The 27,573-nt window shown below is 50.6% G+C and overlaps 1 protein-coding gene across 13 annotated transcripts in view; it reads right to left on the bottom strand.

Moving 5' to 3' along the window:
* Mtss1 (MTSS I-BAR domain containing 1) overlaps positions 1-27,573 on the bottom strand; it is a 153,901-nt gene that overhangs the window by 951 nt on the left and 125,377 nt on the right. Inside the window, exons 7-14 of one of the 13 annotated variants that reach the window (XM_047522192.1) lie at positions 27,496-27,507; positions 13,929-14,086; positions 12,704-12,811; positions 11,311-11,408; positions 8,607-8,814; positions 4,243-4,362; positions 1,844-2,017; positions 1,356-1,518 (exon numbers count right to left, since the gene is read on the bottom strand). In XM_047522192.1, the coding sequence (XP_047378148.1) occupies positions 1,356-1,518; positions 1,844-2,017; positions 4,243-4,362; positions 8,607-8,814; positions 11,311-11,408; positions 12,704-12,811; positions 13,929-14,086; positions 27,496-27,507 (1,041 nt within the window). Of the gene's footprint in view, positions 1-1,355; positions 1,519-1,843; positions 2,018-3,234; positions 3,430-4,242; positions 4,363-8,606; positions 8,818-11,310; positions 11,409-12,703; positions 12,812-13,928; positions 14,087-27,495; positions 27,508-27,573 lie in introns of all 13 variants that reach the window. The other 12 variants (XM_047522184.1, XM_047522155.1, XM_047522245.1 and 9 more) reach the window with 12 other exon arrangements.

Raw genomic sequence — 27,573 nt, 5'->3', positions numbered from 1 at the left:
TCAGACACATTCAAGGCAGCAGCTCTGCTTTCCGTCCTGTGCTGGAGGAGAGAAGGCACACTGGCAGGCACACCTGCACTTTTCACCTGCCCTCCCAGGGTCTGAAGCATCCTCAGCCTTGCTGAGGGCTCTGTGGGCCCTCTGTTCCTGCACTGATGTACCCTGGACACCTAGAACAGGGCTAGAATGGCAGCCACCTAGACTTTCATGGGGGAAGATGGTACAAAGGCCTTGACTGCAGCAAAACAACCTCCCGAAGCATCTCTGGGAGGAATAAGGTAGACAAAAAAAAATTAATTCTACAGAGAATTCAATGTGAGAAATCAGCCTCAAAGTAGTCTTAGCACCTCCCTGATAATAAGTTAGGGGAAGGCAAAGAAAAGAAGGGAGCGACTGGCAAGAGTTCCTGAAAACAAGGTACAGAGAGGTCCCATTCTGACGAGTGCGGCTGTCTCAGGGTGAGGCTGGAGGGGAAAGCTCACAATTAAACACCCAACAGTAGTGTTTCTGATCTGCTTGGGGGCAGATCATTCTTCAGGAGGGGCTGTGCTGTATGTGAAAGGATGTTTAGCAGTAGCCCTGGCCTGTACTCACCAGATGCCAGAACCCCCCTCCAGCTACTAAAACCAAAAATGTCTCCCAACGTGACCACATGTCTCTTGGGAGACAGTATCTCCCTCCACTGAGACAGTCTTAAAGAGGCTTTGACGGTCTGCGGATAACTTTTAGTCAATTGTCACAGATGTATTACAACTGTCAGATTTTTCTGTTGCCTGGTTTGTGCATGTGGTGGGATGGAGATGAGGGAGGCGGTGGGGACAGAGGGTTTGGCTGGAGTAGGTTGAGTTTGGGTGTTTAGCTCTGCTCCTTGAGTCATGTGAATCTGGGCAAGCCTAAGTTTCCACATCTGTAATGAGTGGTTGTGAATATTAAAAGGGAAAATAAGTATCAAGCACTTAGTGCAGAGTGCCAGAACAAACATGAAGCTGTTATTAATGGCATGTGTCTTGGTTCAGGTTGGGGATCACCAAGTACCCTGGGGATAAAAAATGAGAAGAGTTGTTACAGTCCAGGTCATGGGCTGGGGACATAGCTCAGTTGGTAGAGTGCTTGCCCAAGGCCCTGGGTTCAATCCCCAGCACCACAGAAAAGAGGAGGGGGAAAAAAAAAAAGCCCAGGCATTTCTTGTGTGACAGCTACCTGACAAGTACAGAAGCACTCTCCAGAGCACCCTTGGATGACGAAAACAATTCTGAAGCCCATCTGTCACCCAGTGTCGCGCTGTGGCTAGAATGGAGGGCCTGGTTTCTGCCCTTTTCTCAGAAAACCCAACTGCAAACCCTGGTGCCTTGTACCTTGGGAGGGGATGGTGTCCTCAGAGCAGCACGGGGTGGTCGTCTGGGTACTGTAGCCACTGGAGCACTGCAGTGAATCCCGACTGCTTCTCTGCGTGTCCAGCTGCAGGCCCCGCGACAAGGCTAGGGCCAGCTCCTCGCAAGCCTCCATCTCCTCGCCAGGCTGCAGGGTGGAAGAGACCGACAAGCCATCAGGGTGTGGTGTGCCCAGGCCCCCATATCACTCTTGTTCTGCTCCTGTGAGTACCACACATCTGTAGCCAGGGTGGCTCCCGACTTACTCAGGTCCTATCCAGGCTCTAGAAAATTCTGCATGTCTGATTCCCACACAAGGCTTTTCCCCAGGGGACTGCTACACCGTGGGGACTGGGGGAATGAAGCCCAGCTCCTCCAATTTCAAGACTGCCTGGGTCCCCGTTGCTGGCCAGCACACAGCCCCCAGCCAGGCCTAAGTGGACCCAACCAGCTACAGAGAACAAGCGCATCACCCTGGTGGCAGCGGACACAGTCATGCTCCTCGGTCTCTGCGCCTCCTCTGCAGCCGCTGGAGGGCCTCCCGAGGGAGGGGGTCCACCCCCGCTGGGGTCTGGCTCACGCTTCTCTCTGCGGCGCTGTAAGGTGTTCACCAGAGGCTGGTCGTAGGGCCCTGGCTTAGCCCAGTCCTAAGCAGAACAAGTGTGGTCAGGAGCCAAGTCCCAGCCCGGGTGCAGGGCTTAGCCACCCTCTCACAGCTGCCCACAGAAGGCTCCTCAGTGGGAAGCTCTGGCTTAGACAAGCCTGCAGCCCCTCCGCATGCCCCCACCCAGCTCTAAAAAGCAGGGGGTGAAATGCCTTTTGGGGGGGGCCCTGGTACCTCCCTTTTACTCATCTCTGCCAAAAGATTAAAATCCTCAATGAACAGGCAGGCAGCAGGAGACACTTAGTTAACAGCCACTTAACAAGTGGCCAACATATGCTGAGGCACCGGCTAGGTGCCTCTCCAGTCAGGGGAGAGCCATTCCTGGAGACCAGGCTGTCCCTTTTATCTGAAGCAACCATCTCTCCTTGAGCAACCAGAATGATGCCACAGTTAGTGGAGTGGCCACCAGGGGGCACTAGAGCAATGTCAGCCACTCTCAAAGGCCAGATCCTCTCCCTCCAGGAGTGGCCTCGGTTAGCAAATCTACAGGCCTCAGACAGGAAAGCAGGGCTCCCAGGGTCGGGAGAAAGGCTTGAGGAGTCTGGGGGATCCACACAGCCTATGAGAGAGGAAGTCAAATGCTGCTCAAGATGCTGGCAGCCTGGGGACCAACTTTTCAAATTAGGGTCCTGCTTGCCAATAAAGCCAGAATATCCTCCTGGAGAATCAGCTATACTGCTAGGAGCTAACTGGAAACCTAGTCTGTATATTAAGTCAAACATCTTTTAATACCCTGGAGACGAAAGATAAAGTCTTTGTGTACTCTGAACATAAAACACAGTGATCCAAAACACTTCAAGCTGTGGTTCTGTTACCATGGCCCAGCAGATGCTCATTAGGGGAAAAGTTGGGGGTATGAGGCCAAGGGGGGCAGTACAGGCTCTGAAAAAAGTGATACCCACAGGTGGCCCCAGGAGGGAACCACCCAGCGGACTTCATCCTGATGCACAGCTGTGCCCCGTGGCTCCTGCCCCGCCGGGGTTGACTAAGGTGCCCTAGAGGCAGACTTCCCGGACTCGGCTCTACCTGGAAGCTGCTTTCTTGGAGCTGCCAGCTGCTTTTCAGCTCTCCCCCAGGTGGGAAGCTACTGAGGGAGAGGTGTACTGGGGAAGAAGGCAGAGTGTGAAAGGAGGGGGGCGTGGAACAGAAGAGTGAGCACAGAGGCGATGGGGGGAGGAGGGCGAGCGGAGAGACACAAACCTTCCAGCTAGGGATCTGAGATGACGGGAACATGCCGGGCCCGATGGTGTAATAATGAGCGTAGTCTGGAAGGTGGACAGAGGTGACCCGAGGGAGCAGGCGGGAGGCAGGCAGGCAGTGAGGGAAAGGGCCTGTACCCATGGGCCCCCCATGGGACTCACTTGACAAACTATAGTGAGAAAACCCGTTAGACAACTGGAAACAAACAAAAAGGGGGAAAGAAAAGGAAAAAAAATTAATACAACAGGATGAGTGTGGAGACACGAGATGGCATCGACACTTGGGGGTGAGGGGAAACCTGAATATTTACAAATAAAACAAACACCGGGGCTCTGCTGCCCATGGATGATCTGCAACGTGAGAGAAAAGAACCAGCGTAAAGGTCTTGACGCCAAATCGGTTTTCAGTCAAGGAAACCTCTGCCCTGCATTTCAGAGTAGACTGGAAACTGATCAGCGTCCTCAATTTGCAGCTTTCTCAGTGTTTTCTTAAATAATAATTTAATTAAAAAAACAGAATTTCATGGTGACAGAGATTTTCTCATCTCATTATGCAAATTAAAAAATTGTGAAGCATCTTCAAATGAATCTGTTCGTTTTAGGTTTCCATCATCACACTGTTCAGGAGCAGATTCCAAATCGAGGGTGAGGGTCGGGGTTGCAAACTAAAAGGCAGCAAAGCACACAGCCTCGGCGGTGAAATGTCACACCCAACGGTTTTGTGGGGTGCTTGGGAAGGGAAGGGGGAGAATGGATGAGAACACAACACCTGTTTTGGGAAGGAGCTTTCACACCTCCAAATTCCCCATGGCCCTTCCTCTCCCTCAGGGTGACCACAGGGTCACTGCTCAGCAGCCAGGCACTCCTTCAAGAAAAAGCACTCAGCCTGGTCCCTCCCTCTGTTCCCCAGAGGGGCCCCACTGCTGACGCAGAGTCCGCATCTCCCAGTTGCTAGGGCTCTGATGGCCGAGAGGCAGGCAGGGAAGGGGCGGGGAGACCCGCCGGTCACCTTCTCTGTGGACGCCCAGGCGCCCATGGTGGAGCCTGAGCTGACTGAGGTGGGGGAGCTGCACTCGCTCACTGACTGGCAGGTTTCGGAGGCTTCAGAAGAGGCCGAGCTGGACGAGTTCTGCAGCAGGAGGGGGACCACACAAGGGGACCGACAAACCGAACCACACGCCACCGAAAATAATAAGAAAGAAAAGGGGCGGGGCGGGGAAGGGCACGCACAGAGAGAAACGGACACATACACAGAGGAAGGAAGGATGAGAGAAGCAGAGGGTTAGGGTTATTTTTCTTCCCCAAAGGTTTTAAGTCCTTGAAAAGAAGCGTGAGACCCAGCAAGCTCTGACATGCTAACTATGGGGGTCTGAGGACACAGATTCGTGTGGTGCCTGGCACAGAGCACCCAACCAAGACTGGCCAAGGTCTCCCACGGTCCTGTGCTGTCTGGAGCATTTGTTCACGTGCCACATGCCCAGGTTCCTGGGCCCGCCTAACCTGTGCACAGACATTATTTATTGCATGAGGCGGACTCTGGCGTGGGCGTTTGCTACACGTCTACCTAGAATGGCTCGAATTCCTGGACTCTTCCTTCACCAAATGCAGCTCAGGGTCCACAAGAGTAGCCTCAGGCTACGAATCCATATGGAGGTGTCTCCCGCTGGAGAGAGATTTTGGTGTGTGGGGCAGTGAGTCCTGTGGTCAGCGCAGTGTTTCCAGTGGCCACCATAGGGCAGGATGAAGCAGCGGGAGAGGTGGACACTGATCTGCACTAAAGCCTCCCACGCTCCCGGCGTGACTTCCTAGTGTCCTGCTGCATGGGTGACTGTGCACCTTAGTTCACCATTACACTGAGTCTCTAGTCCTGGACACTGAGGGGACAAACCACAGCGACCACCCTTTCCGTGGGAACTGGTTCCTGAGTACTTGTCTTGACCATCTGGGGACTTGCTTAAGTGTTCCCTGGAACCTGCGCCCTCTGGCTTCCCCAGCACTGTTCACTTGAGACTGAGCCTTCTGTGCTGTGATCTTCAGCAACTCTCCTTTCTCAACCGTCAAGGAGGCCCGACTTCTGCTTCTGTCCTTCCAACCCCAAACGAAAGGAAGGTTCCTGCAAAGGAACTAAGGTTTGGCTTTCCCATTCTGCAAGGACAAGGAACCAAGAAGACACTGGACAACATGAGAGGCTCTGGAGCTGGAGCCCGCAGAGGTCCACTAGACGCCCTGGCTGTGCCCGAGCTGGCATCTGGTTGGCAGCCCAGGGTTCCAAGTTTGAGGATTCATATTTAAGTGTTGTCTGCCACTTCCCACTTGAGGAATTATGGACTGCAAGACCTCTACACCTTATTTTTCATCTTTAGATAGAGATCAATAGTATCTAACTAACAGATGAAGACAAATGAGATTATGGAGACAGCTTAATCAACTGTAAATAGACATCAAGTATCATGATAATTAATTACCAGGACTATTTATTATGGTTCCCCTCATTCAAGATGAACCAGTAAGCCACCCAGGATTCAGATTTCTTTTGATTTCTCTTTTTTTTTTTCTGAAGAACTTCTTTCCCTGGAGCAAATAGCTCTAGGGTGGCCCCATCCTGGGCCCATGTGGGCTAGGGCACAGTTTGAAAAGAGAAGCGGGAGGAAAGGGAGAACTCTGAACTGGTTTTATTATGTGGACCTCACGTGGACCTTGTGCTGAGTGGCGAGGTGGGGGTCCTGCTCCCTGTATATGCATGTCCCTCACCTCTCACCCTAATTAAAAGAGATATGACAGCCTTTCCTATGGGTCGCACCCTCTGGCCAATGTGACCGGTACAATGTCCTTAATATTGTGCCTGATAATTACAAGCAGCCGCGAAGCCACTTTGGAAAAATCGCATTCTCTGTTAAATCTGGCAGCACCCCCACGCTTACTAAAACAAACGGAAGTCCCAACTCGCCACCTCCAGCTTCCCCCAACACTGCTGGAGGGGGCACACTGCCCCATCCACTGGAGGTCCTGGACAGGAGGCTGAAGCCCGGCCTTTTCTTTTTCAGGAAGGGGAGTCAGCGCCTAGGGCCATGTTAATTTTTAGTCCATGAAAAACAAACAACACACGATTATGCTGCGAGTTAGAAGAGCCTTAAGGGAGCCATGCTCCCGGCCACTCGCTCTGCGTGAGCGAGCAGGCACGGTTTAGTGAAGCAGGCGGGGGACCGGCCAAAGCACCGCTGGGACAAGCACATTAAAACGAGAGCCCTGCACGTGCCTCTGAGCGTCTCCGTGGGAAACCGAGCATTTACACAGGAAGAGGGAGCGGCCACAGGCCCCTGGGATGCTGAAACGGGCTAAGGGGTCTGAGCTGTGAGGCTCTGGGCTCGCCAGCGTCAGATGAGCAACCTGGCACGCCGCCAGGTGCCACGGGGCACGCCGGGTGACAGCACAGCACCTTTCCCAGCGTTCTGTGAACTGCACTGCTTACCAAGTGTTAAGCCAGGGGCGGCACAGGGCACTGCAGGAGAGGCAGTGAAGGACGGACGGACGGACACACACACACACACACACACACTCACACTCACACTCACACGATGCTCACTAGGAGCGCCTGACGCCTTGTCCCGCTTGTGCAGCAGGACCCATCAGACCCACCATGAAGGAAGAGGCCCCTGGCCCCCCTTCTCCCGGGATCGAAGTGCTAACATGCCAGCTGGGGGCTCTGTCCACTCAGGACACCAGCCCTCAGAGGGACCTGAGATAAGGACCTCTGTCCACTCATGACACCAGCCCACAGAGTGAACCTGAGATGAGGACCTCTGTCCACTCATGACACCAGCCCACAGAGGGCACCTGAGATGAGGACCTCTGTCCACTCCCTCATGTCACCAGCCCACAGAGGGAGCCTGAGATGAGGACCTCTGTCCACCCCCTCATGACACCAGCCCTCAGAGGGAGCCTGAGATGAGGACCTCTGTCCACCCCCTCATGACACCAGCCCTCAGAGGGAGCCTGAGATGAGGACCTCTGTCCACTCCCTCATGTCACCAGCCCTCAGAGGGAGCCTGAGATGGGGACCTCTGTCCACTCCCTCATGTCACCAGCCCTCAGAGGGAGCCTGAGATGAGGACCTCTGTCCACTCAGGACACCAGCCCACAGAGGGAACCTGAGATGAGGACCTCTGTCCACTCCCTCATGACACCAGCCCACAGAGGGAACCTGAGATGAGGACCTCTGTCCACTCCTTCATGACACCAGTCCTCAGAGGGAGCCTGAGATGAGGACCTCTGTCCACCCCCTCATGACACCAGCCCACAGAGGGAACCTGAGATGAGGACCTCTGTCCACTCCCTCATGACACCAGCCCTCAGAGGGAGCCTGAGATGAGGACCTCTGTCCACTCCTTCATGACACCAGTCCTCAGAGGGAACCTGAGATGAGGACCTCTGTCCACTCCTTCATGACACCAGTCCTCAGAGGGAACCTGAGATGAGGACCTCTGTCCACCCCCTCATGACACCAGCCCTCAGAGGGAGCCTGAGATGAGAACCTCTGTCCACTCAGGACACCAGCCCACAGAGGAACCTGAGATGAGGACCTCTGTCCACTCATGACACCAGCCCACAGAGGGCACCTGAGATGAGGACCTCTGTCCACTCCCTCATGTCACCAGCCCACAGAGGGAGCCTGAGATGAGGACCTCTGTCCACTCATGACACCAGCCCTCAGAGGGAGCCTGAGATGAGGACCTCTGTCCACTCAGGACACCAGCCCTCAGAGGGAGCCTGAGATGAGGACCTCTGTCCACCCCCTCATGACACCAGCCCACAGAGGGAGCCTGAGATGAGAACCTCTGTCCACTCCCTCATGACACCAGCCCTCAGAGGGAGCCTGAGATGAGAACCTCTGTCCACTCATGTCACCAGCCCACAGAGGGCACCTGAGATGAGGACCTCTGTCCACCCCCTCATGACACCAGCCCTCAGAGGGCACTGAGATGAGGACCTCTGTCCACTCCCTCATGACACCAGCCCACAGAGGGAACTGCACCGGCAGGACCAGTCGCTCGGGGGGAACCTGAGATGGGGTGGAGGAGGTGTCCCCACTACACCAGTGCCCATCAACGACAGCATCACACTAGGCGGGGACCTTCCAGGGACGCAGAGCACCGCCGAGCACCTTTCAGGCAGTCTGCTTCCATGTAGAGCTCCCCAAATCAGGTGGCCACTCAGTCCCCACCACCAAGGAGGCAGGCTTCCCACCTGACACCTTGGAAGGTGGGGACGAAGACAAAGGGATCCCAAGGCCACAGACAGGATTCCGCCCACGCCGAGGGCTTCCTGGGGTTCTAGCCGCTGACGGCGGGCAGCGTGGACCGAGGGCACCCTTACCTGGTTGGTGGTCTCTGGCGGCATGGGGGAGGGCGACTTGGACTGGAAGGCGTCCTGGGAGACGAATCCCGAGTCGTGGGAGGACACGCTCGACAGCCGCACGGGCGCCTGCTGGGCCAGGCTGGAGCCGCGGTAGCGGTAGTGCGAGCTGGGAGAGTGGGAGTGGGAGCCGCTGGACCGCGAGTCGCTGCTGTTGACACTGTTCAGGCTGCTGTGGGGGCAAGCAGAGGGTGGCAGCGAGGGGGCGGAGGGAGGGGCGCGGGAGAGGAAGGACAGGAACCGTGAGGCAGGCGGCTGCAGCCACCTAGGGCATTCGGCTCCCGGCCCCAGAGAAGCCACACAAACCTGCAACACGTGGCCATTAACATCTGGCACCAACTCACTCAGCGGGTAAAGGAAACGGTTTTCAGTGAGCAAGGGGGGCGGGACTCGGTTCTGACAGTGCAGTGCTCCATTGGTACAGCAAAGCCTGCGACTGGAAAAGGTCAACAGGGCCCAACTCTGCTGTCACCTACTACCAAGTTGAGGGTAACTGATGTCCACAGCATGAAAAGGCTTGGGGCTAATCTCATCTGTTCACCTGCTTGAAAAATCCACAGCCCCGGAGCAAAACCCACTCAAGCTTCAGTGTGACCTGGTTGAATGTCCTTGGATGCACTGTCTAGGTCCAGACAACCAAGGTCAACACAGCCAGCCACTGCCGAGGGACTCCTATGGCGATCTTGCCCTAGGTGACCTAGGATGTGCTCATCAGCAAACCAACGCTGCATGTCTGCGTACGTGTGTTTCATATTTTATTAACAAAGCTGGTGCTTCAATTAATAGCTTCACCATGATCCCAGGTGCTCCTCTGCTAAAATGTCTGTGGGCCGGTGTAACAGCACACCGGCAAGAGCCAGGTGGCTTTCGGGGATGAAAGGCAAACGATGCTGAGTTGTTTGCTTCTGAGATGGTAACAGGACACCACAGCGGGACAAGGGCACACACCCTCTGGGTGTTCTGCCTGCATTCCATTTCCAGTCCTAAGAAAAGCGACACACACTCTGCGTGTATCCTAACTCTGGTTATGAACAACAGAAAGCCAAGAGTCCCACGGCCCAAATGAGCACAGCTGACACCTGAACGAGCTGAGGGTCAAAATAAACAAGGCAGCCCACCATCAGAAGTCTGTGGTTCCTGCTCCCAAACCCACAAGAGAGCCTGTTCTGCACACGCTGGCAGCTAATGAGGCCTCGGGCACCAGGCACCTGTCCTGCCCTGGGATTTGCTGGTATGAATGCTGAGACCCACCGACATGGGGACTGCTGCTGCTGGGTGACACCATGAGGCCTGCCTTTCCCCACAACCAGCCAGAAGAGGGCGTCTGGGGACTGACAGTAAAGCTCATGGCCACTCCTCTCCTGCAAGTGCCTGTCGGTGCAAGCTGATTTTCTACACAAACTAAGACTTAAGAAAGAAGATACCATGTGACTTCATTTTACACTAATGAGAAACATTTTCCTTGGCCTTTGCAAAAAATGAATGTTTCTCTCTCTCTCTCTCTCTCTCTCTCTCTCTCTCTCTCTCTCTCTCTCACACACACACACACACTCACACACACACACACACACACACACACACACACACACACACAGAGCTCATGAAAGATGACAGGAGACCAGCCAACATCTTTCAGGGCTGAACATCAGGATGTGGCCTCTTGACCTGACTGTCTGCTAAGTGCACACCATACAAGCTTCAGTGTGAAATGAAACACAGGCCAGGATACACAGAGACGTTTCCATTTCCAGATCTGCTCCTTCCTCTCAATGCTATGTTACAAGTGGACGGTCATTTGGCTCTGACAAGTCAAATAAAATGACTGGCAGCAGGTATAGCCTACCATGAAAGACACATGATGCCTGATGATGTTTCCCTCCCTCAGGTGGAGAATCGACTTTCCCAGTCGGCAAGCCAAGCATGGCCACCTAACAACAGCGCTAGAGAAGAGTCCTACAGATGGCGGAATGCTTCCAGGGGACTCTGCTTCCATACATAATGGTGCCCGTTAGCAGAGCAGTGGTGCTCGTGGCAGTTGACAGAACTGCCTTTTATTTTATGAAACCCTGAGATAAAAATCTGAGGTCACATGAGGGCATACACCATTGTCGGGTGCTTAATTTTTTCTGGCAACAGTGAGATCAGCCTGGATGAGACTCGACCTCGGTTCACCCTTCTTTAGTCCTTCTCATTTTCACTCTGCTAAACAGGAATATCAAAAGTAGCGTCACAGGGGCTGGGTTGTGGCTCAGTGGTAGAGCACTTGCCCAGAACATGATGAGGCACTGGGTTTGAGTCTCAGCACCACGTAAAAATAAATCAATAAAATAAAGGTATTGTGTCCATCTACAATATATATATATATATTTATATATATATATATATTTCTTTTTTTTTTTTTTTTAAAGTAGTGTCATAAAATAGGAAAATTCCGCAACCTCTAGCTGAGGGAGGACAGGCTGGAACAGCCAGTGTAAGGGCCAATGGGGTTTTCTTTCCAATTCAAAATTAATCTAGAACCCAGAGAGTGAGACCAACAGCAAGGCCATTCGTAACATTTCCTGTTTAAAATCAGTCATTCTCATAAAGACCGGCTCTATGGCTTTTATCAGCATAAGGAAAAATGACTTGTCCCTGAGCAAGCGCAGACCCTGGCTTGACTTACCTGCAGACACTTGACTTCCTGGACATGGTGGTGCTGGGCGAAGAGGGGGGCGTCTGATAGGACCAGCTGTAGTCAGAACCTTTCAAGTCCAAAATCACCTGAGGGGACAGAGTCATCTGGGTAAGCAAGGTGCCAAGAAGGGAAATACCATCTATCATGTCTCAACAGCCACCAGAACGTCGGAATGCTGCCCTCCCGGTGGCTGGAGATTAAAGGAAATGTTCAGCTGTTTTAATTGAAGAGCCACGTTCCCTGTCCATCAATGTCACAATGCTTTTTCTGAGACGAGCTAAACTATAATTAATGGGAGATGTGGAGAGAAAAGGAAAACCCTGAAATATCAGTCAAAAGAGAGAGAGAGAGAGAGAGAGAGAGAGAGAATTACAGTGACCAAGAACGATTCTCAAGCACTATTTCTGCCTCAGACTAGGCCGGCAGGCTTTTCACCTTGCGGCACCCTGAAGACAATAATGGTTTCCAGGCTGGCTGACCTTGCCTCTTAACCACTCGACACTCAGCAGCGGTCACTTGTGCCCTATTTGACCAGAATATGGAACTTTAAAACCCGACAGAATGGAGAGTAAACCAATTCCTCCACAATTATCTCTGTGCCTGTCTCCACTGCTTGACAAAGTGCCACTTGAGTGAGAGGTCCACCTCTCATGCACACGAGAGGCGCTCTACGAACGTCTATCATGGGGGAGAACAGCTCTGTCTGGTCTAACACGCCATTTCAGAGAACAGAACACGCAAACCTCCACGCTGATCTGAGTTGACTCTGAGGAGGCGATAAGAACTGTACACAAAGGGCTAACATTGGCATGCACGTCATCAACTGTTCCCCAAATACGTCTCTTCCCACTTGACACAGGGTCAATGTCACATGCACCAAATGCATAAAGCAGAAACACTGTCACCTTTTCCTAAGGCCAGAGAGATCCCCAGGCATTACTGAGAGTGGGAGAAATGGAGGCCAATGAGCCCTGAGGACCACATCACACCACTGCCACGTCTGAGAGCTGACTCCCAGAGGGCAGGCAAACCATGGGGCCACACGGGCTCTGGTACTGGACCTCTTGGTTCGAATCCCAGTTCCACCACCTACTAGCTAGGTGAACCTGGTCCAGTGACGTCGCCTCTCACTGCCTCAGTGTCCTTCTTCCTAAAATGCACATAATAGTGACAGTGAGCTGAGGAAGTCTACGCAGAGAGCCTGGACCAGTGTCCGACACACAGGACAGGTGCAGCATGGGACCCGGCTGATGATCGCCATGAGAATGACACCAGGGACATGGAGAAATACAGATACACCTCTGAAGGCCTCAAAGGACACCCAGAGCCTGGAACTCTCCCCTCTGGCTTGTCCCCCCGAAGGCCTGACCACAGCTCCTACCTGTTCACTTGAGGAGGGCAGTTTGTGAGGGTCCATGGTCAGGCTCTTTAGATCTTCCGAGATGGTCTGAAGGTGGGTGATTTCCCCCAGCATGGAGATCTCTTCCTCCTGAAGGACAGGAATTCACACCCCATTATTATCACGAGTGAGTCACTTCATCTTATTCCAAATGCTTTTATTAGGGTCACTTTAAAACCCTCAGGTCTTTCAGGAATGGCACCATGGGCCTGGGAGATCGTGGAGGAATGTCAATACAAACCCTTTCTTTTGGGAAGGAGAAAGGAAATAGGAATCCACCATCATGTGGAGCGATCTATGTGCTGGAGACAGTGGGGCATGAACACAGGGCCTCCTCACAGTGCCCACAGGACCTTGAGGGACAGCCCTGTCCTCTAGCTCATGCTGCTTGGCTTCAATGACTGACATGATTTGGGGACATCTGGTTCCAGACCTTTGTGACAACACAGACTTCAATTGACCATCCCCCTTTCTTGTTTTTTCCCACCATCTTAATAAATGGCAAGTAAGGTGGGAACAGAAGATGGAAATGTTCCGTTCACTTTCCCAAAGTGCCCAGTTCAGACCTGGGAGCCGGTGAGAAAGAGCCAAGGAAAGGATCTACGCTCAGGGGAACGACTCCCACCCAGGCACTCTGCTAGGTCTGAGGGAGAGAGCTGGGCCCTTCTTCCCGGCTTCTAGGATGCCAGCTGCAGAGGTTCTCGGTTATGGTGTGAGAACGATTCCTTAAAAAAGGAAGTCTGAACAATTATTGAGGTTCTTCCTTTATCAATCTCATGGCCACTCCTAATTTCTGGCTTGGCTAGTAGGTCTCAAAAGCCACCTGGCAGGCTTGTTTAACATAGATGGCTGGGTCCCCCTCCCCTGAGTTTTGGATTCAGTAGGTCTAGTTGGCTCAAGAATTTCCATTTCTAACCAATTCCCATGTGACGCTGCTGGACTGGGGACTCCACTTTGAGAACCACTCTGCTGGGCCTTCTTGACTTAGGGGTGAAAAAGTACAGTGGAAAATCTGGTGCTTAAGAACTGTGGTCAAGGCATGGCCAGGCAGCCCTCAGCTCCAGCACCTGCAGAAAGTCACTGGACCATGGATGTGATTCCATCACAGGTCGTGGTATGCAGCAAGTTCTCAGTGTAAACATAAATAAAGAAGGAAGCCCTCTGCACACTGGCAGCCCAAGTCTTCTAGAGCTTTCCACCAACTTACGATTACTGGCCGCAGCATAGAGATGAAAGTGCAGAATCGACCGCGTTCTTCAATCAAAGCCTTGCGAACTGCCTGCTTTTCTGTTTCCTCCAACAAGAGATATTTATCGTTGACATCTTGGAGGGCACTGTCCAACTGAGGCTGGATGTCACCTCTCCCTGCAAACAAAACAAAGCCCCAAGCGTGGCTTGCTGAAACACAGCTCCTGTAGTGACAACCCCTCCTCCCTGGGGTCCTTGCTAGAGTCCAGACCACAGTTTTTCCAGAACTTAAAAAAAATAAAATTATTTATACCCTAGAAAGATTTAAGGTGGCTGTTTTTCTAAGACCATTTATTTCCTATTTTCAACTCTGGAGGAGTACATATATCTGTTTTATTCATGACAAGGAGAATCTCCTGGCGTGACTCTTCATGACCTGCCTTGCCTGGTGCAACCCCACAAAGCCTTCTGCCAACAAAAGCCTGGGACTCAGCCACACAGGTTTCTTTCCTTTGGGAACATCCTAAAGAGGCTAGAGATGGATGAACAAGGCGAGGGTCTGCAGATGTCTCCCAAAATGGACACATGCTAGCTTTGTTGGGTCAACATCAATCGAAGAGTCTTTGTTTGGGCAGAAGTTTCTGCCCCTGAATACACAGCTGGTAAGCATCAGCTCTCCTGGCTCTGGGGCCCAGGAGTCCTTAGCAGTTAGTTTAACTCCCTAGTAGAGTACAAGTCCAGTAATGAAAAGACCTTCTGTCAGGTCTCTGAAGGTGGAGTCTACACTGAGTCTGGCCAGGATCTTTTCTTATTTGGCCACATCCACAGACCCTAGTTAGGCAGAGGCAAACACTTCTAGGGTATCTGATGGGGTGTTAACCTTATAAGCAACTCCAGAACCTGAACAGGTAACTATGCAAAGAAAGTTTTATCAGAACACAGAGTATCCATTCATTTACATGTTGTATATGCCTGCTCTGGCTACCATGGTAGAGTGGATTACTGTGACAGACTGTGACCTAAGACCAAGAACACTTGGCCTTCTGCAGAAGTTTGCTAAACTAGAAGGTAACCACGGGCAAAGAGGAACTGTCTAAGGGAATCTGATCTGTAGGTGGGTACAAGGTGGCACATGAGAGAACAGTCCGTGAGCTGGGATTCCCATGCAAGGACCTCCTTATGTACCAGAGATTCCTCATGTCCTTCAAGGTGGGATTTTGGCCTTTCCCTGAAAAGCTCCCTGGACCATGCTGTGTGTGTATACAGCAAGTGCTCAATGAATAAATGTGTCTAACAGTTTTAAACACAGAATATCTGCAGAATGTCTAAGAGACCTTAGAAGTCATCCAAGTCAACCTGCTCATGTTTCTGTGGAGGTCAAACCCTGAGAAGTCGTGGAACTCTGAGAGAAAGGTACAGAGCCCGGACAGGGCCCCACAGCTGAGCCCCAAGGCCTGAAGCCCTTTCTTGCCCACCACCTGTAGGAAGCAGCCATCAACCCCCTTAAGAACAACACAGAAAACATTAAATGGAAGGCACCATTTTTTTCTGAATGAAGAAACATAAGGTCTGGGAAAACTACCCTGGGTGTAGGACTATATTCTGCATTTTCTCTCATGCACTGAGGAGAAAGCTTAATTTGGAGTAAGAGGCAGTTGGGACATTTTCTAAGTTTCAATAGACAAAGTCATATTTTAGTAAGAAAAGTCACTCTTCATGCAGGGAATAAGTTCTAAGTTAGCATGTAATCAGAAGATGTAGGTAGATGTAGTTTAAGATCGCTCTTAAAAAAAGCCTTAGATGGCCAGTAAATTCAGTATGCACAACTGTATACGTGTATATATAGTTCATGAGTTCAAGTGTGTACAAACATAGGATGTGTACAATACATAGTATCTAAAGCCAGAGAGGGACTTTATTCAAATTACATTATATAAGAAGTTTGGAAGGGGTAGGGGATGTAGCTCAGTGGGGAGTCTTACCTAGCATGTGTGAAACCCTGGATTCAATCCCCAGCATTGAGAAAAGAAAAAAAAAAAAAAAAAAAAAAAAGAAAGAAAGAAAAAGAAAAGGAGATTTGCTACTTAAGACGTTTCATTACAGCCAGGAGCGTGCACCTGTAATCCCTGAGGCTCGGAAGGCTGAGGCTGGAGAAGCCGAGTTCAAAGCCAGTCTCAGTAACTCAGCAAGGCCCTAGCAACTTCACAAGACCCTGTCTCAAATACAGATTTAAAAGGGCAAGAACGTGGCTCAGTGGTTAAGCACTCCCAGGTTCAATTCCAGGACCAAAAAAAAAAAAAAAGTTTCACCCTATTTCCAGGGTGGCCCACTCACCCTCTACCCGCAGGATAATCCCCTACTATTTCTTTAATTTCTTCCTCAAAGATGCAGGGGGCCATGCCTCTACATTAACCTGGCCACCTGAGCCACTGCTTTCACGTTTTCACTGGACAGGAAATCCGTTCTCTCACCTCCCACCCTCTCCAGGGATTTGCCAGGGGTGAAGCACTTCCAAACATGGACATCCACCGGCTATGGCCACGGGCGCACAGAGGGAAGGTTGGGGCACCACCGGTGTTATGATAAACTTGGGATAAACTTGGGTTTTCTCTTCCGTTTTCAAAAGCTGGCTTGTGCAACTGAATCCGCATACGAGCCTGCTGGAGGCACAGCTCTGGGACACTGTAAGCACCTGTGAAAACAGCCTGGCCCATCAGGCCTCCCTGGGTGAGGCCACGAGGCTCAGCACTGGTCTAGAGGCTGTCTTTAAGTCTCCATCTCTTTGTGCACGTGTGTGTGGTGCCAGCAACAGAACCCAGGGCTTTGTGCATGCCAGACAAATGCTCTACCACCCAGCTACACCCCAGCCCTCTCCCAGCCTCCTCTATGCTATTCTAATATCAGAACATGAAGGTCTGCAGACCCAGGTCAGAACATGCTTAACTTTGGTGGAGAGGCGTGGAGGGGCCTGGGAGACAGATGATTAAAGCCCATGATGTTTAACCGAATCTGCTTGGAGAGGCTTTGATTGCGGAAGCAAATTTTTTAAAATAACAGACTACAATTATAAGAAATTGCGAACTTTCTATCTTTCCTTCCTTTTACAGGTTAGAAGGTACCCATCCACTTGCCATTAATATTAGACTTTTAAAAATGTATCTGCATAGGAAAACAAAGAGTATGTTCAAAGTTTAAATTATTCTATGATTATAGCAGCAATTTTAAATATGTATTATGTTATAATTAAAGGACTTTCAAATTGTAACATTCTAAAATAAGTATAATCTTGTAAAGATTGCTCTAATTATGGTTATAGTGAGAGCAATTCCATTTAGGATATATCATAACCTAAAAACACAATAATTATTTCTTAAATTCAGTAATACAACATATAATTATATTTATAAAAAAATGGAGGAAATTATTTCATTGGATATAGTAAAAATACAGTAATTGTTGAGGTCCATAAATTCCAAGCTGTACTGGTACTGCTATAATACGGTCCTCCCTTGATATTCCTGGGGAATTGGTCCCAAGACTCTTGAGGATACCAAATCTTTGGTTGCCCAAGTCCCTAGCATAAAATGGCCAATCTGCATATAATCTACACGCAACCTCCCATGTACTTTATTTATTGGGGGAAACAAACTCTTGTTTTATTTCCCAAGCTGGTCTTGACCTCTGGGCTCAAGTGATCCTGCTGCTTCAGCCTCATGAATAGCCGGACAACAGGCCCACGCCCGGCCACCACCATACACTCTAAATCATCTCTAGGTTACCTGTACTTCTTATTACAATAAAAACGCTAAACAAATAGTTGTTCTACTATATTGTTAGGCAACAATGACAAGAATAAAGTCTGTGATGTTCAGTACAGAGGCAATTTTTTTCAATATTGTTGATCCACGTTTGCTGAATCTACAGACGGGGAACCTGAGGATATGGCGCTGGCAGAAGCTCACCCACTTCCCTCCCACCAGCTCGGTCAGGAGAACCATTCTGCCTCCTCAGCACAGGTCCTGGCCATTCTTGCTCCCATGGGCTTGGCTCCACCCTCTCCTCACGGGTCTGCCATGCTCTCCCCAGATGTCTGTGATGGCTCCGAGCGCACCACCCCAATCGCACTTGGACAAGCGCTCCCAAAGCAACCCCAAAATGCAAATATCCCCACTCCTACCATTAGCTCCCATGACTCTCAGGAAAAGCCCATGTCAGCACAGCCCGCCAGGCACGCTCGCGTCACTGCTGTCCTCCCTGCAGCCTCACTCTCCTTTCTCCTCCAGGGTCCAGCACTGCCCCATCGTCATATGCCCGCTCCCTCCTCCCCGCCTCCCTGCCACCTGCTCACCTTAACTCTCCATCTTTCAGGGACACCCTCCCATCTCCCCTGATCGGGATTCTCTTACTAGCTCTCAGAAGGTCCTTATACCCATCCTTTGAAGCATGCCCAGTTCCAATTTCCTCTGTATTTCCCTGGGTATTTGTTCTGCATCAATCTTCCCTACTGATAGGACAAAGGGGCAGAAACCATGCCTGGTTTTGCCAGTCCATGTCTCCTCACTGGCACCCTTGCCTGGAAGACAGCAGGTACTCAAGGCACCGATAGAATGACCCAAGGAGAGTCTGCTCTCCAGCTCCAACCAGTATGCCCTTAAATGGCCTAAGGCTTCAGAACCAGCAAATTCCAGGACCTACCAGCTGCCAGAAAAAGAAGGGAGGGCTGACATGCTTTCGATGGGCTTTCCAGACAAAATTCCTGACAAAGAATTGTGTTTGGTCTTTTCTACAAAATCTAAGTCTGCCTCAGTCTTGTGACGTTTTTCCACTGCCAGTTTCCAGGTCTTGGTCACACTGCAGAATCCACAGAACAGCAGCCAGGAGCCCCTTTCTACCCCCCAGGGGGAAATCCTATGCTCATTTTCTTTGCAGAAAACATTTCTGGAGCAAAGCAATGCAAATGGGCAGCACTCCTAGGGTGGAAGGAAGAAGCATTTTTAAATTAAGTTGGGATAATTTATAGAGTTTTCTGGAATGAAGGGAAGATCTCCTATCAATTCCCAACATTTACCCTTTAATTTCCTTAAATCTTTGTGCAAGCATTCAAAGCAGGAATGAATATCCTCTTTTGATGAGGAAACTGAGGCTAGGGCAGACAAACTTTGACAGGGCCACAGTTACCAGCACCCGGCTAGTAAGGGTGTAGCTAGGATCCAGCCCCAGACCCTTCTCAGTCAGAAGCCCATGTTCTTTGTAAACACATGGAGCAAACACAAATGCTAGAAACCAAACCAACAACGGGAGCTCAATGTGCTTCCTGGTCACAGCCCAACCAAAAAGCTGTTCTAGGGCTGGGCAGGGGTGCGTGGTGGTAGAGCACTTGTCCTGCACACAGCCGCTGGCCTCCATCCCCAGTGTGTGAGGGGGAAATAAAAAGCCAGGCTGGTATGACTGATTAGCGGTTTCTACGGCTCCCCAGCCCCACACGCACACTGCAGCGCGTACAGCGCGCTCCAAGGTGGCACCCAGGTCTTTCAAGGAGAGGTCTTCCCAATGGAGATCCACCTCTCGGGATGCACCGATACACCGGGCCAACCCTGCTGCCAGGAGTTAGCAAAACAGCCAAAGCTACTTCTTCTGAGACAGACAGAGGGAAAAGCCATTAGAATCCTGCAGAGCGCCTTCAATCTGCCCGCAACACACCTGCAAATGCTGCATTTCATGCCGAGGTGCCCACTCTTCCACAGTTCAGACCTCACAAGTCAGAATGTTCTTAAAACCAGTGGTGTGTCATAGTGTAGTGGGAAGTCATTTCTTTTTCTTTTTTAGTGGTCCAGAGACTAATGGGGCATCTACCAACTGACAGCAACCTACAGTCAGTGAAATATGGGATATAAATGCTGAAATACGAAATATAAATGCTGAAGTAAGGGATACGGATATTGGAATAGACAGGCAAGGTGACACTGGAGATCAGAATTGGGAATAAGAATTTCCTTTTCCTGTCAAAAGGAGGCTGCCCGCATCATCCCCAGGTGATTCACCTCTACCCATCACACCCTCCACCAGGGTCTGATGGATTCCTAAAAGAAAACAACCAAAAATCAAAAGAAAGACAGAGTTGACAAATAAGACTACCTGTTGGAAGCCTCAACCTTTGTCAGACAATCACTTTCGGTTACTCTGTCGACCTACTGTGCCTCGGTTTCCCTTTCCCCATGAAAAGTCAACACTGGTAGCTCCTGGTCGACATCCCGAGGCATTGGGAGCACCTGCACAGGGCCAGCGCTCCGCAAGGGCGGGCAGCGCCACTGCGTCTCTGGAGCTGTCCCAACACTGGCACCCCCGCAGGCAAGAGTAGGCAGGGCAGGGCGGGAACTTGAAAAGGGACTTTTTGCTTGAGATCTTCTTTTGTTTGAGATGTAATTAAATGCAAAAAGACCCCAAGATTCTTTGACTAAAGGTACAAGTTTCACCATCGGGACTCTTGGCTGCTCCCTGGGTGCTATGGGTTGAATGTGTCCCCAGAGTTCTGTGTTGGAAATATAATCCCCGAATTGTAAGTTCGTGGTCTGTGTAGGTGGGGCCTTTGGGAGGTAATCAGGATGAGATGAGGCCATGAGCATGGAGCCCTGACGATGGCACCTACGGCTTCATTAGAAAAGGAGAGAACTGTGCTAGTAAGTCTCACTAAGTGACATCCTCCACCATGTTATGATGTAGCAAGAAGGCCCTCGCCAATTGCCAGTAGCATGCTCTGGGACGGCCCAGCCTCCAGAACCAAGTGTCAAATAAACATCTTTACTTTATAAATTACCTGATGTCAGGTGTTTAGTTATATCAACAGAAAACAGACTAAGACCCTAAGCAATCAGCTGTTTATTAAAGCAAAAGAAAAGAATAACCAGAAAACACCCCATAACAACTGCAGCTTACCACTCATAATGTCTCAAGCAGAGAAGTCTCACATCACCAAAATGCTTCCTCTTGTAATTAAAAAAACACTCTACCATCTCCCACCTGGTTGTCAGATCCAGAACCTGCCATTACTTTCAACTCTTCCTTCTTTTACTGTTTCCTAAACCACTCTAGAATCCACTTCTTTCTCTCCCTGTCTCTCTTGGCCAAGTTCTCTGAGCCTCAGTCACCATCATCTCCTATCTGGACAACAACCACTTGCTAACTGGGTCTCCAGTAAGACCACCAGTCTAATCCAAATGCACACGATCATGGTGCAATTATTGAGAAGCCAAGAAGGCTTCAAGGGCTCCATCCCAGATCCGAACATCAAATCTTCAGTGCGGTGAACACAGCCACGATCTGGTCCCCACTCTCCTCTCCACATTCACCTCCACCTAATGGTGTAACCTGAAGGAAGAAGCACCTCGCGCCTGCGAAAGGTCTCAAAACTCCAGGAGCCCTTCAATCTCCCCTTGGCATGGGAAAAACGTGCTCTTCCTAATGACCCCAGGTTCCAGTCTGGGTCGGCATCCTTCCCATTAGCACCCATCCCCACCTTCCATCAAAGAAATCATCAAACTCCAGAGGCAGCTGCCTGTTGATAGTCACTGCTGGGGATTCAGAGAGGGATGGTGCTTTGGCAAGGTGAGTGCTCTGAACTGAAGGGCACGGGGTGGCTCAGAACCAGCCCCAGAGCCTCTGCCCTCCTGTCTACCCTTATGCAATCATAGAAAGTAGGATGCTTTTCTCCCAAGCTCATAGAAACGAGTGCCCTTTTCCCCAAAAGCAAGTCCTAAAGCCTGAGAATATCATTCCAACCTTCCCCTGCCTTCTGTCCCCTGCCTTTCTGGCCACAAAGAATACTCATGACAACCTTACTCTGGGGTGGTCCTGCCCTGCACCTAGCAGGAAGGTGAGATAGAAGAAATAGAAGACAGGCAGAAAGGAGGAGAGAGAAGGAAAAGGAGACTGTAACTTTAATCTGAAAGCCTCGTGCTACAGATTCTCATTCCTTTTCTCCATTGGCGAGTTTCCTTCCCAGTTCTGTCACTCCCAAATTTCTGAGAACTCTATAAATCTTGATGTCACTGTAAATTCACTCACTTAGCAGAAACTGCCCTGTGTAATGTGCTAACACATGTATTTCTAGAATAGAGTAAGCAAAACAAGATATTTTAAGAAACTCATAGGGTACATTCCAAATGTTCTTTATTGATCAGATAATGGAGACAACATCAACCTTAAGATCCTGAGACCCTCCAGACCACCATAACCCACCCTGTGATACCAGATTGACGTCATCCCCAATATCTTCCCATGCCCACCCCTCACAGAGCTTCCTTTAAAAGACCCCAAAAGTGCATCCCAATCTTCAAGGTGGCCTGTGTTTCCCCCACCCACCCACGTGGGGATCCTTCACTTTCCTGATTCAATCTCTGCTTGTTCCTCTGACATGTTTTGAAATTCTTTTCCACAACATTTCCCCATGGTGAACCTGGAGTCGAAGTCCCCTCTCCAGGACTTCCTCAAACCCCCTCTGGTGACAGAAGGAGTACAGCAAAGAGACCAAGAAGAACCTGAGCAGACAGGCTTGCTGGGTCCCCCCTCAGTCTATGACCACTAGTGCGGACCCTTTTCTCCCATCACGTGGAGACAGCAGGCCATCCCTACATCATCAATGCTAAGCACACAGCAGACATTTTCCTCTGTGCTTTGGATCTTCACTCTGAAGGCTCATGTGTCACCTGAAACTATGGTTAAACTTGCTGTGTTTTCCAGGGGTGTTGCTGGGACTCTCGTGATGGGGAGGAAAGGCAGCACCACCCTCTCTACACCACCCCGCTCTGGTCCCTGAATGCCAGGAGGGTGTGGCTACGCATCCCCATCCCTGCATCCCAAGCACCTTGAACCTGATTAATAATGAATGGAAGCACAAAGGGCAGACAACTCCAGCTTCCTGCTCTGGAGTTCTCTGTGCCTCATACTCACTTCCTCCTCCCACCCACCCCTTCCTCTTCCCAGCTCAGTTTTCAAGAGCCTGCTTAGGCACCGGCTCCTCCTGGAACCCAGTCCTTCCGCTCTGCACACCACCCACGGCACCTTCTTCACAATGAAACCACCACTGATGTCGCAGTCGGCTGCAAGATGTTAGAATGCTGTAGGATAATTCAAAAAACAGGTTTGCTCTTTGCTCCAGTTCCTTGCAGAGCTTCAAAACCGCTCAGAGCTTCCGAACGACAGGAGTGTCTTTGTTATGCTAATGAGGTACCTCTGTAGGGGAGGAGCGGGGGTCTAGACAGCTCAGGATGGGGGCGCTTCCCAGGAAAAACCACCCCTGGATTAGAAAGAAGGAATTTCAGCCCCAACCCCACCTCCAGGGAGGAGAGAGGGCCCAGAGACTGAGTTCCACCCCAGTGGCCAATGATTTCCCCACCACACCCATGCAATACGGATGCCATAAAACCTCTCCATCAACAAGGTCAAGGCAGCTTCCGGGTGCGCGTGCTGAAGTGTAGTAGGTGGGCTGCCTGGAGAGGGCACAGGAGCTCTGTGCCCACCTCCGCCCCGCCGTGCACCCTGTTCACTTGGGATGTTTGTCTGTGCTCTTCCAAATAACTGATTACCCTAAGTACAGTGTTTCCTGGGTCCTGTGGGTTGTTCTGGGGAATTTTCAAGTTTGCTAGGGATGGGGCCTATCGGAAAGTTTCAATTTGTGGTTGGGTCAGCCAAAGTGGGGGGACCTGGGGACCCTGAAGTGAGGGGGGACTGAACCTGACTTTTTGGGTGTGTCTAACTCTGGACAGTTGGTATCAGAACTGGACTGGTTGTAGGACACCCAGCTGGTGTCAGAGAAGTGATGTCACCATGCAGATGAGACACTGACATCAGCCATAAATGCCTTTGCCATCCTGGGGCAGAGACCTCATGTGCCTCTGAAGCAGCTCAGAGAATCCAACACAGAGGCCCCTCCTCCATGTTTTCTGAATGAGCGAAGGCTTCTTGCTTTCAGACCCACTTCTTGCATTAGTCAAGAAGAAGGTTCATGAAGAATGGCGCCAGATGGGAGTCTGTGAGCCCAGTGAGGCCCTGCAGGGCTTATGGGCTACCCTGAAGAGAGGCAGCAGCCAGCCCCACCCTGCCACCCAGTCCTGCTCTGCGCTGTCAGTGCTCCCCCAGGGAGAGACCAGTCGCGTTACAGAAGGAATCAGCATTTCAAGCAAGCTGTTCTTTAAACTGCAATTTTTGCAGACCCCACACAGCAGATACCTCTCCCCTGGCTCTGAACGTGGCCACAGGGACACCAGAGCAAGACACCTCACAACACTGTCATTGTGCACGGAGACATTTTGAGCCCAGAGTCACCAGCAAGGCGCTGAAGGAGCCATGTCAGCATGAGGCTCCCTCCACCTGAGACCAGCCATGCAAAGTTAGAGACCGCGCAACCTCACTTCTAGTGGAACTGCCTGGCTTGTTCTTACCTAGAACCCCAGCGGGGAAACACAGCTAGAGAACACCTGCGTGAGGATGCGAGCTCCAGGCGAAAGGTGAGGGCCCAGGGCAGGCCCTCTGGGTTAGATTCAAATGCCTCCACTGACTGTGGTCAGGGACAGCTTCCTGGTGGTCACAGTAGATCTGAAAGGGAACATCCTGCCCCACGCCTGGCTCAGGTAGGGGGAGTCTGGCTGCACTTTCCTCCCGAATTCCCCCTCTGCCTCCTCCAGGGACCAGTTGGACACATCCCCAGGGACCCTAGTAGCATCCCTCTGCAAAAATCACAGGAGGGGTGACTGGAGGGGCCTTAGACGCATTCGGTTTTTACCACTGAGGCAGGAGGACTGATCCACTGACTGCGGGTTTCAGGTCACTCAGGGTGGTGTCACTGGTTTGGTAGACAGAAGTGTTCACATGGACACATGCATGTGCTGCGTGGGGTTGGGGACACACAAACCACCGCTACACTGCCCGGCTGTTTCCCAGGAAAGGTGGATGCTACAGGGGGAAATGCAGGCTAGTCTGGGGGTCTGGTCGGAAACAAGGTCCAGTGATGGAACCCTCCTGGGGCAGAGGCTGCGCAGCCTCGGGGTCACTGAGTCCTTCTCTGCCTGTGGTCCACCCTACCTCAAGGCTGCTGCCGGGTATCTCGCACTGCCTCTCCCACACCCTCTGCACCTGGTCCGCCCCCCACCCCAGTTTCTGATGCTCCTGACCACATGGCTACAACCAGGGCCATCCTGTCCCTCTGCCTGAGCGCCTCTCCTGGTTCTCCTCCAACTTGAACCCCTGTCATCCAGCTCATGGCCCAGATGCCACCTAAGGCTCACTGGGTCCCTCCTCTCTGCCCACGCAGCATCTTTAGCTTGTATCCATCACAGCACTGCGTGCACCAGATTAAAGCAATTGGTTTAAGGAAGACCAGGTTCCTCAAGGGAATATCCCTCCCAGGCAGAGGAAGAGCTGTGAATTCCTTCCATTGCAGAGGTCCCTAGCCAGGGACCTGGGCTTCTGGGGTTTCGAGTATGTAGTTCTAATTAGCCCAAAGGAGAGTTCCAAATATATTTAATTTATATATGTTGATCAAAATTAAGGTTTTTTTTTTTTCCTTTGCTGTTTTTAAACCAGAATTTATTTGTTTGTTTTTGGTGGAACCGGGGACAGAACCCAGGCCTGACACTTGCAGGGCAAGTCTTCTACCAAGGAGTTCCAGCCCCAGGCCCAGAACATTTCAACCACAATGAAGAAACATGTTAAAATCTAGATTTCTGGGTTCAAAGTTGATTTAAAATTTGTCTTAAAAACTTACGACACCTTTGGACCACACAGCTACCCCAGGTCTTCCACTCACTGCTGCTGCTGTCCCCCAACTGTGGCTCTGCCCTTGGAACCTGTCCCAGCAAGAGACAGGACTACAGGGGGCTGCAGAGATGTCTCTTTGTCTCATTTTAGAACAGAGTCTTCAGAGGTTAAAAAGCCAGAAGGACGTGTGGTTTCTCCACTCATTCCAAACCTATCTTTCATCCTTTCAAACAAATAAAAATGTTCTGTTTACCCCACGGACTGACTCATGCCAGGCACTCAGTAGAGGGTTTCTCATAAAACTTGAGAGTCAAAAATCAAAAGTCCCCATGGTGAGCAGGGTGTGGTGGCACACGCCTGTAATCCCAGCAACTCAGGAAGCTGAGGCAGGAGGACGGCAAGTTGGAGGCCAGCATCAGCAACTCGGTGATGCCCTAAGCAACTTATGAGACTCTGTCTCAAAATAAAAATTAAAAAGGACTGGGGATATAACTCAGTGGTTAAGTACCCCTGGGTTGAATCCATGGTACCCCGCTCCCCAAAAAGGCCAGATATTGTATGATTCCAAGTATGTGAAATGTCTAAGAGGTGCATCCAGAGACAGGGGAAAGCGGGTGAGTGGTCTGAGGGGCTGGGGTTGGGTAACAGGGGCAACAGACAGGCGTGAGGTGTTCTTTTAGGGAAATTAGAATGTGTTGATGTTTGTACGACACTGTGAATATTTAAAGGTCACTGAAACACATAATTTAAAAATGGTTAAATTATCAATCTTTTGTTGTGAATTTTACTGTGATAAGCAAAAACGTGGCTGTGTCTTACCTTCCTTCCAGAGGTTTACTAAAACTGTTCGAGCAGCTTCATAATCACAATATTGAGAACTGGACGGGACTGTCCTTTTTAAAGTTGGGGGACGACTAGCCCAACATCAGGAAGGGACACAGAGGCAAAACTGCATCTCCTAGGACAGTGGGACATCCTGCCCCGCTGTCAGAGGAGACCGTGTGGATTGGGTTCACTGTGGACAACACAATCCAATTCAAACACCTCTTGGGAGCTGCCAGTAAACGCTCCCAGAACAGCTGGGCACACTCAGGCAAGACAGCCACACGGACACCTCACAGACAGACCTTCCTGAGACACGGACAGCAACGAGACTCCAAAGCGGCTTGCAGTTCAGTAGCATGATCGCCCACACAGCGAGGGTCACATTCAGTCAAGAGAATCATTGTGAGTATTGAATTTGAAGATCTGATACCTTTGAAACAAAACATTTCACAAACTCTGCTGAAATAAGAAATACTTCTGGTTTTTTTTTTTAAATGAATTGTTGGCTTTCAAAAGAGTGGTATGGTCCTGGGTGGACAAAGGCAGGTATTTTGAAGATGAGTCTAATCACATCTGATTTAGTAATGATTTTGAGGAGTTCTTTGGTGCAGCTCTTGATATTTTGTTTGTGGGCTAGATACATCCATACACAAACACCCAAGTGCATATATGTATGCATGTATGAACACACTGATCTCCTATGGAAAGGAGGGTTTAGATCACTTGGTATTTCTTTTTTCCATGAGTCTAATATTGAACTAGGCAGATGCAACAGTCTGTATAAGATGTGGTGCTAACACCATTAACGGCCAAACATCCAAGAAAGAAAATGATTAAGACACACGCACACACGATTTTCTTCAAGTTATGGGCAATCAAGTAGGCACAAGTGATTGTTCTGAGCTGGCAGGAAAACTTGGGCAACTAGCATAGGGTCTGAACAACCACGGAAAGCCCACAGCAAGGACCACGCCGTGACCAGTCACCAGAGATTTGGGATGGAGACTTACCCAGAGCATCCACTGGCAGGGGGCGCACGGTGAGAAAGTGCAGGATACACAATTGACACAAAAAGGAAAACAATACAG

The sequence above is a fragment of the Sciurus carolinensis genome, chromosome 1 (genome assembly GCF_902686445.1).
Source record: "Sciurus carolinensis chromosome 1, mSciCar1.2, whole genome shotgun sequence".
Classification (NCBI taxonomy): Eukaryota; Metazoa; Chordata; class Mammalia; order Rodentia; family Sciuridae; genus Sciurus; species Sciurus carolinensis.
The sequence above is the reverse complement of the archived record's forward strand: the minus strand, read 5'-3'. Positions and strand labels throughout refer to the sequence as shown.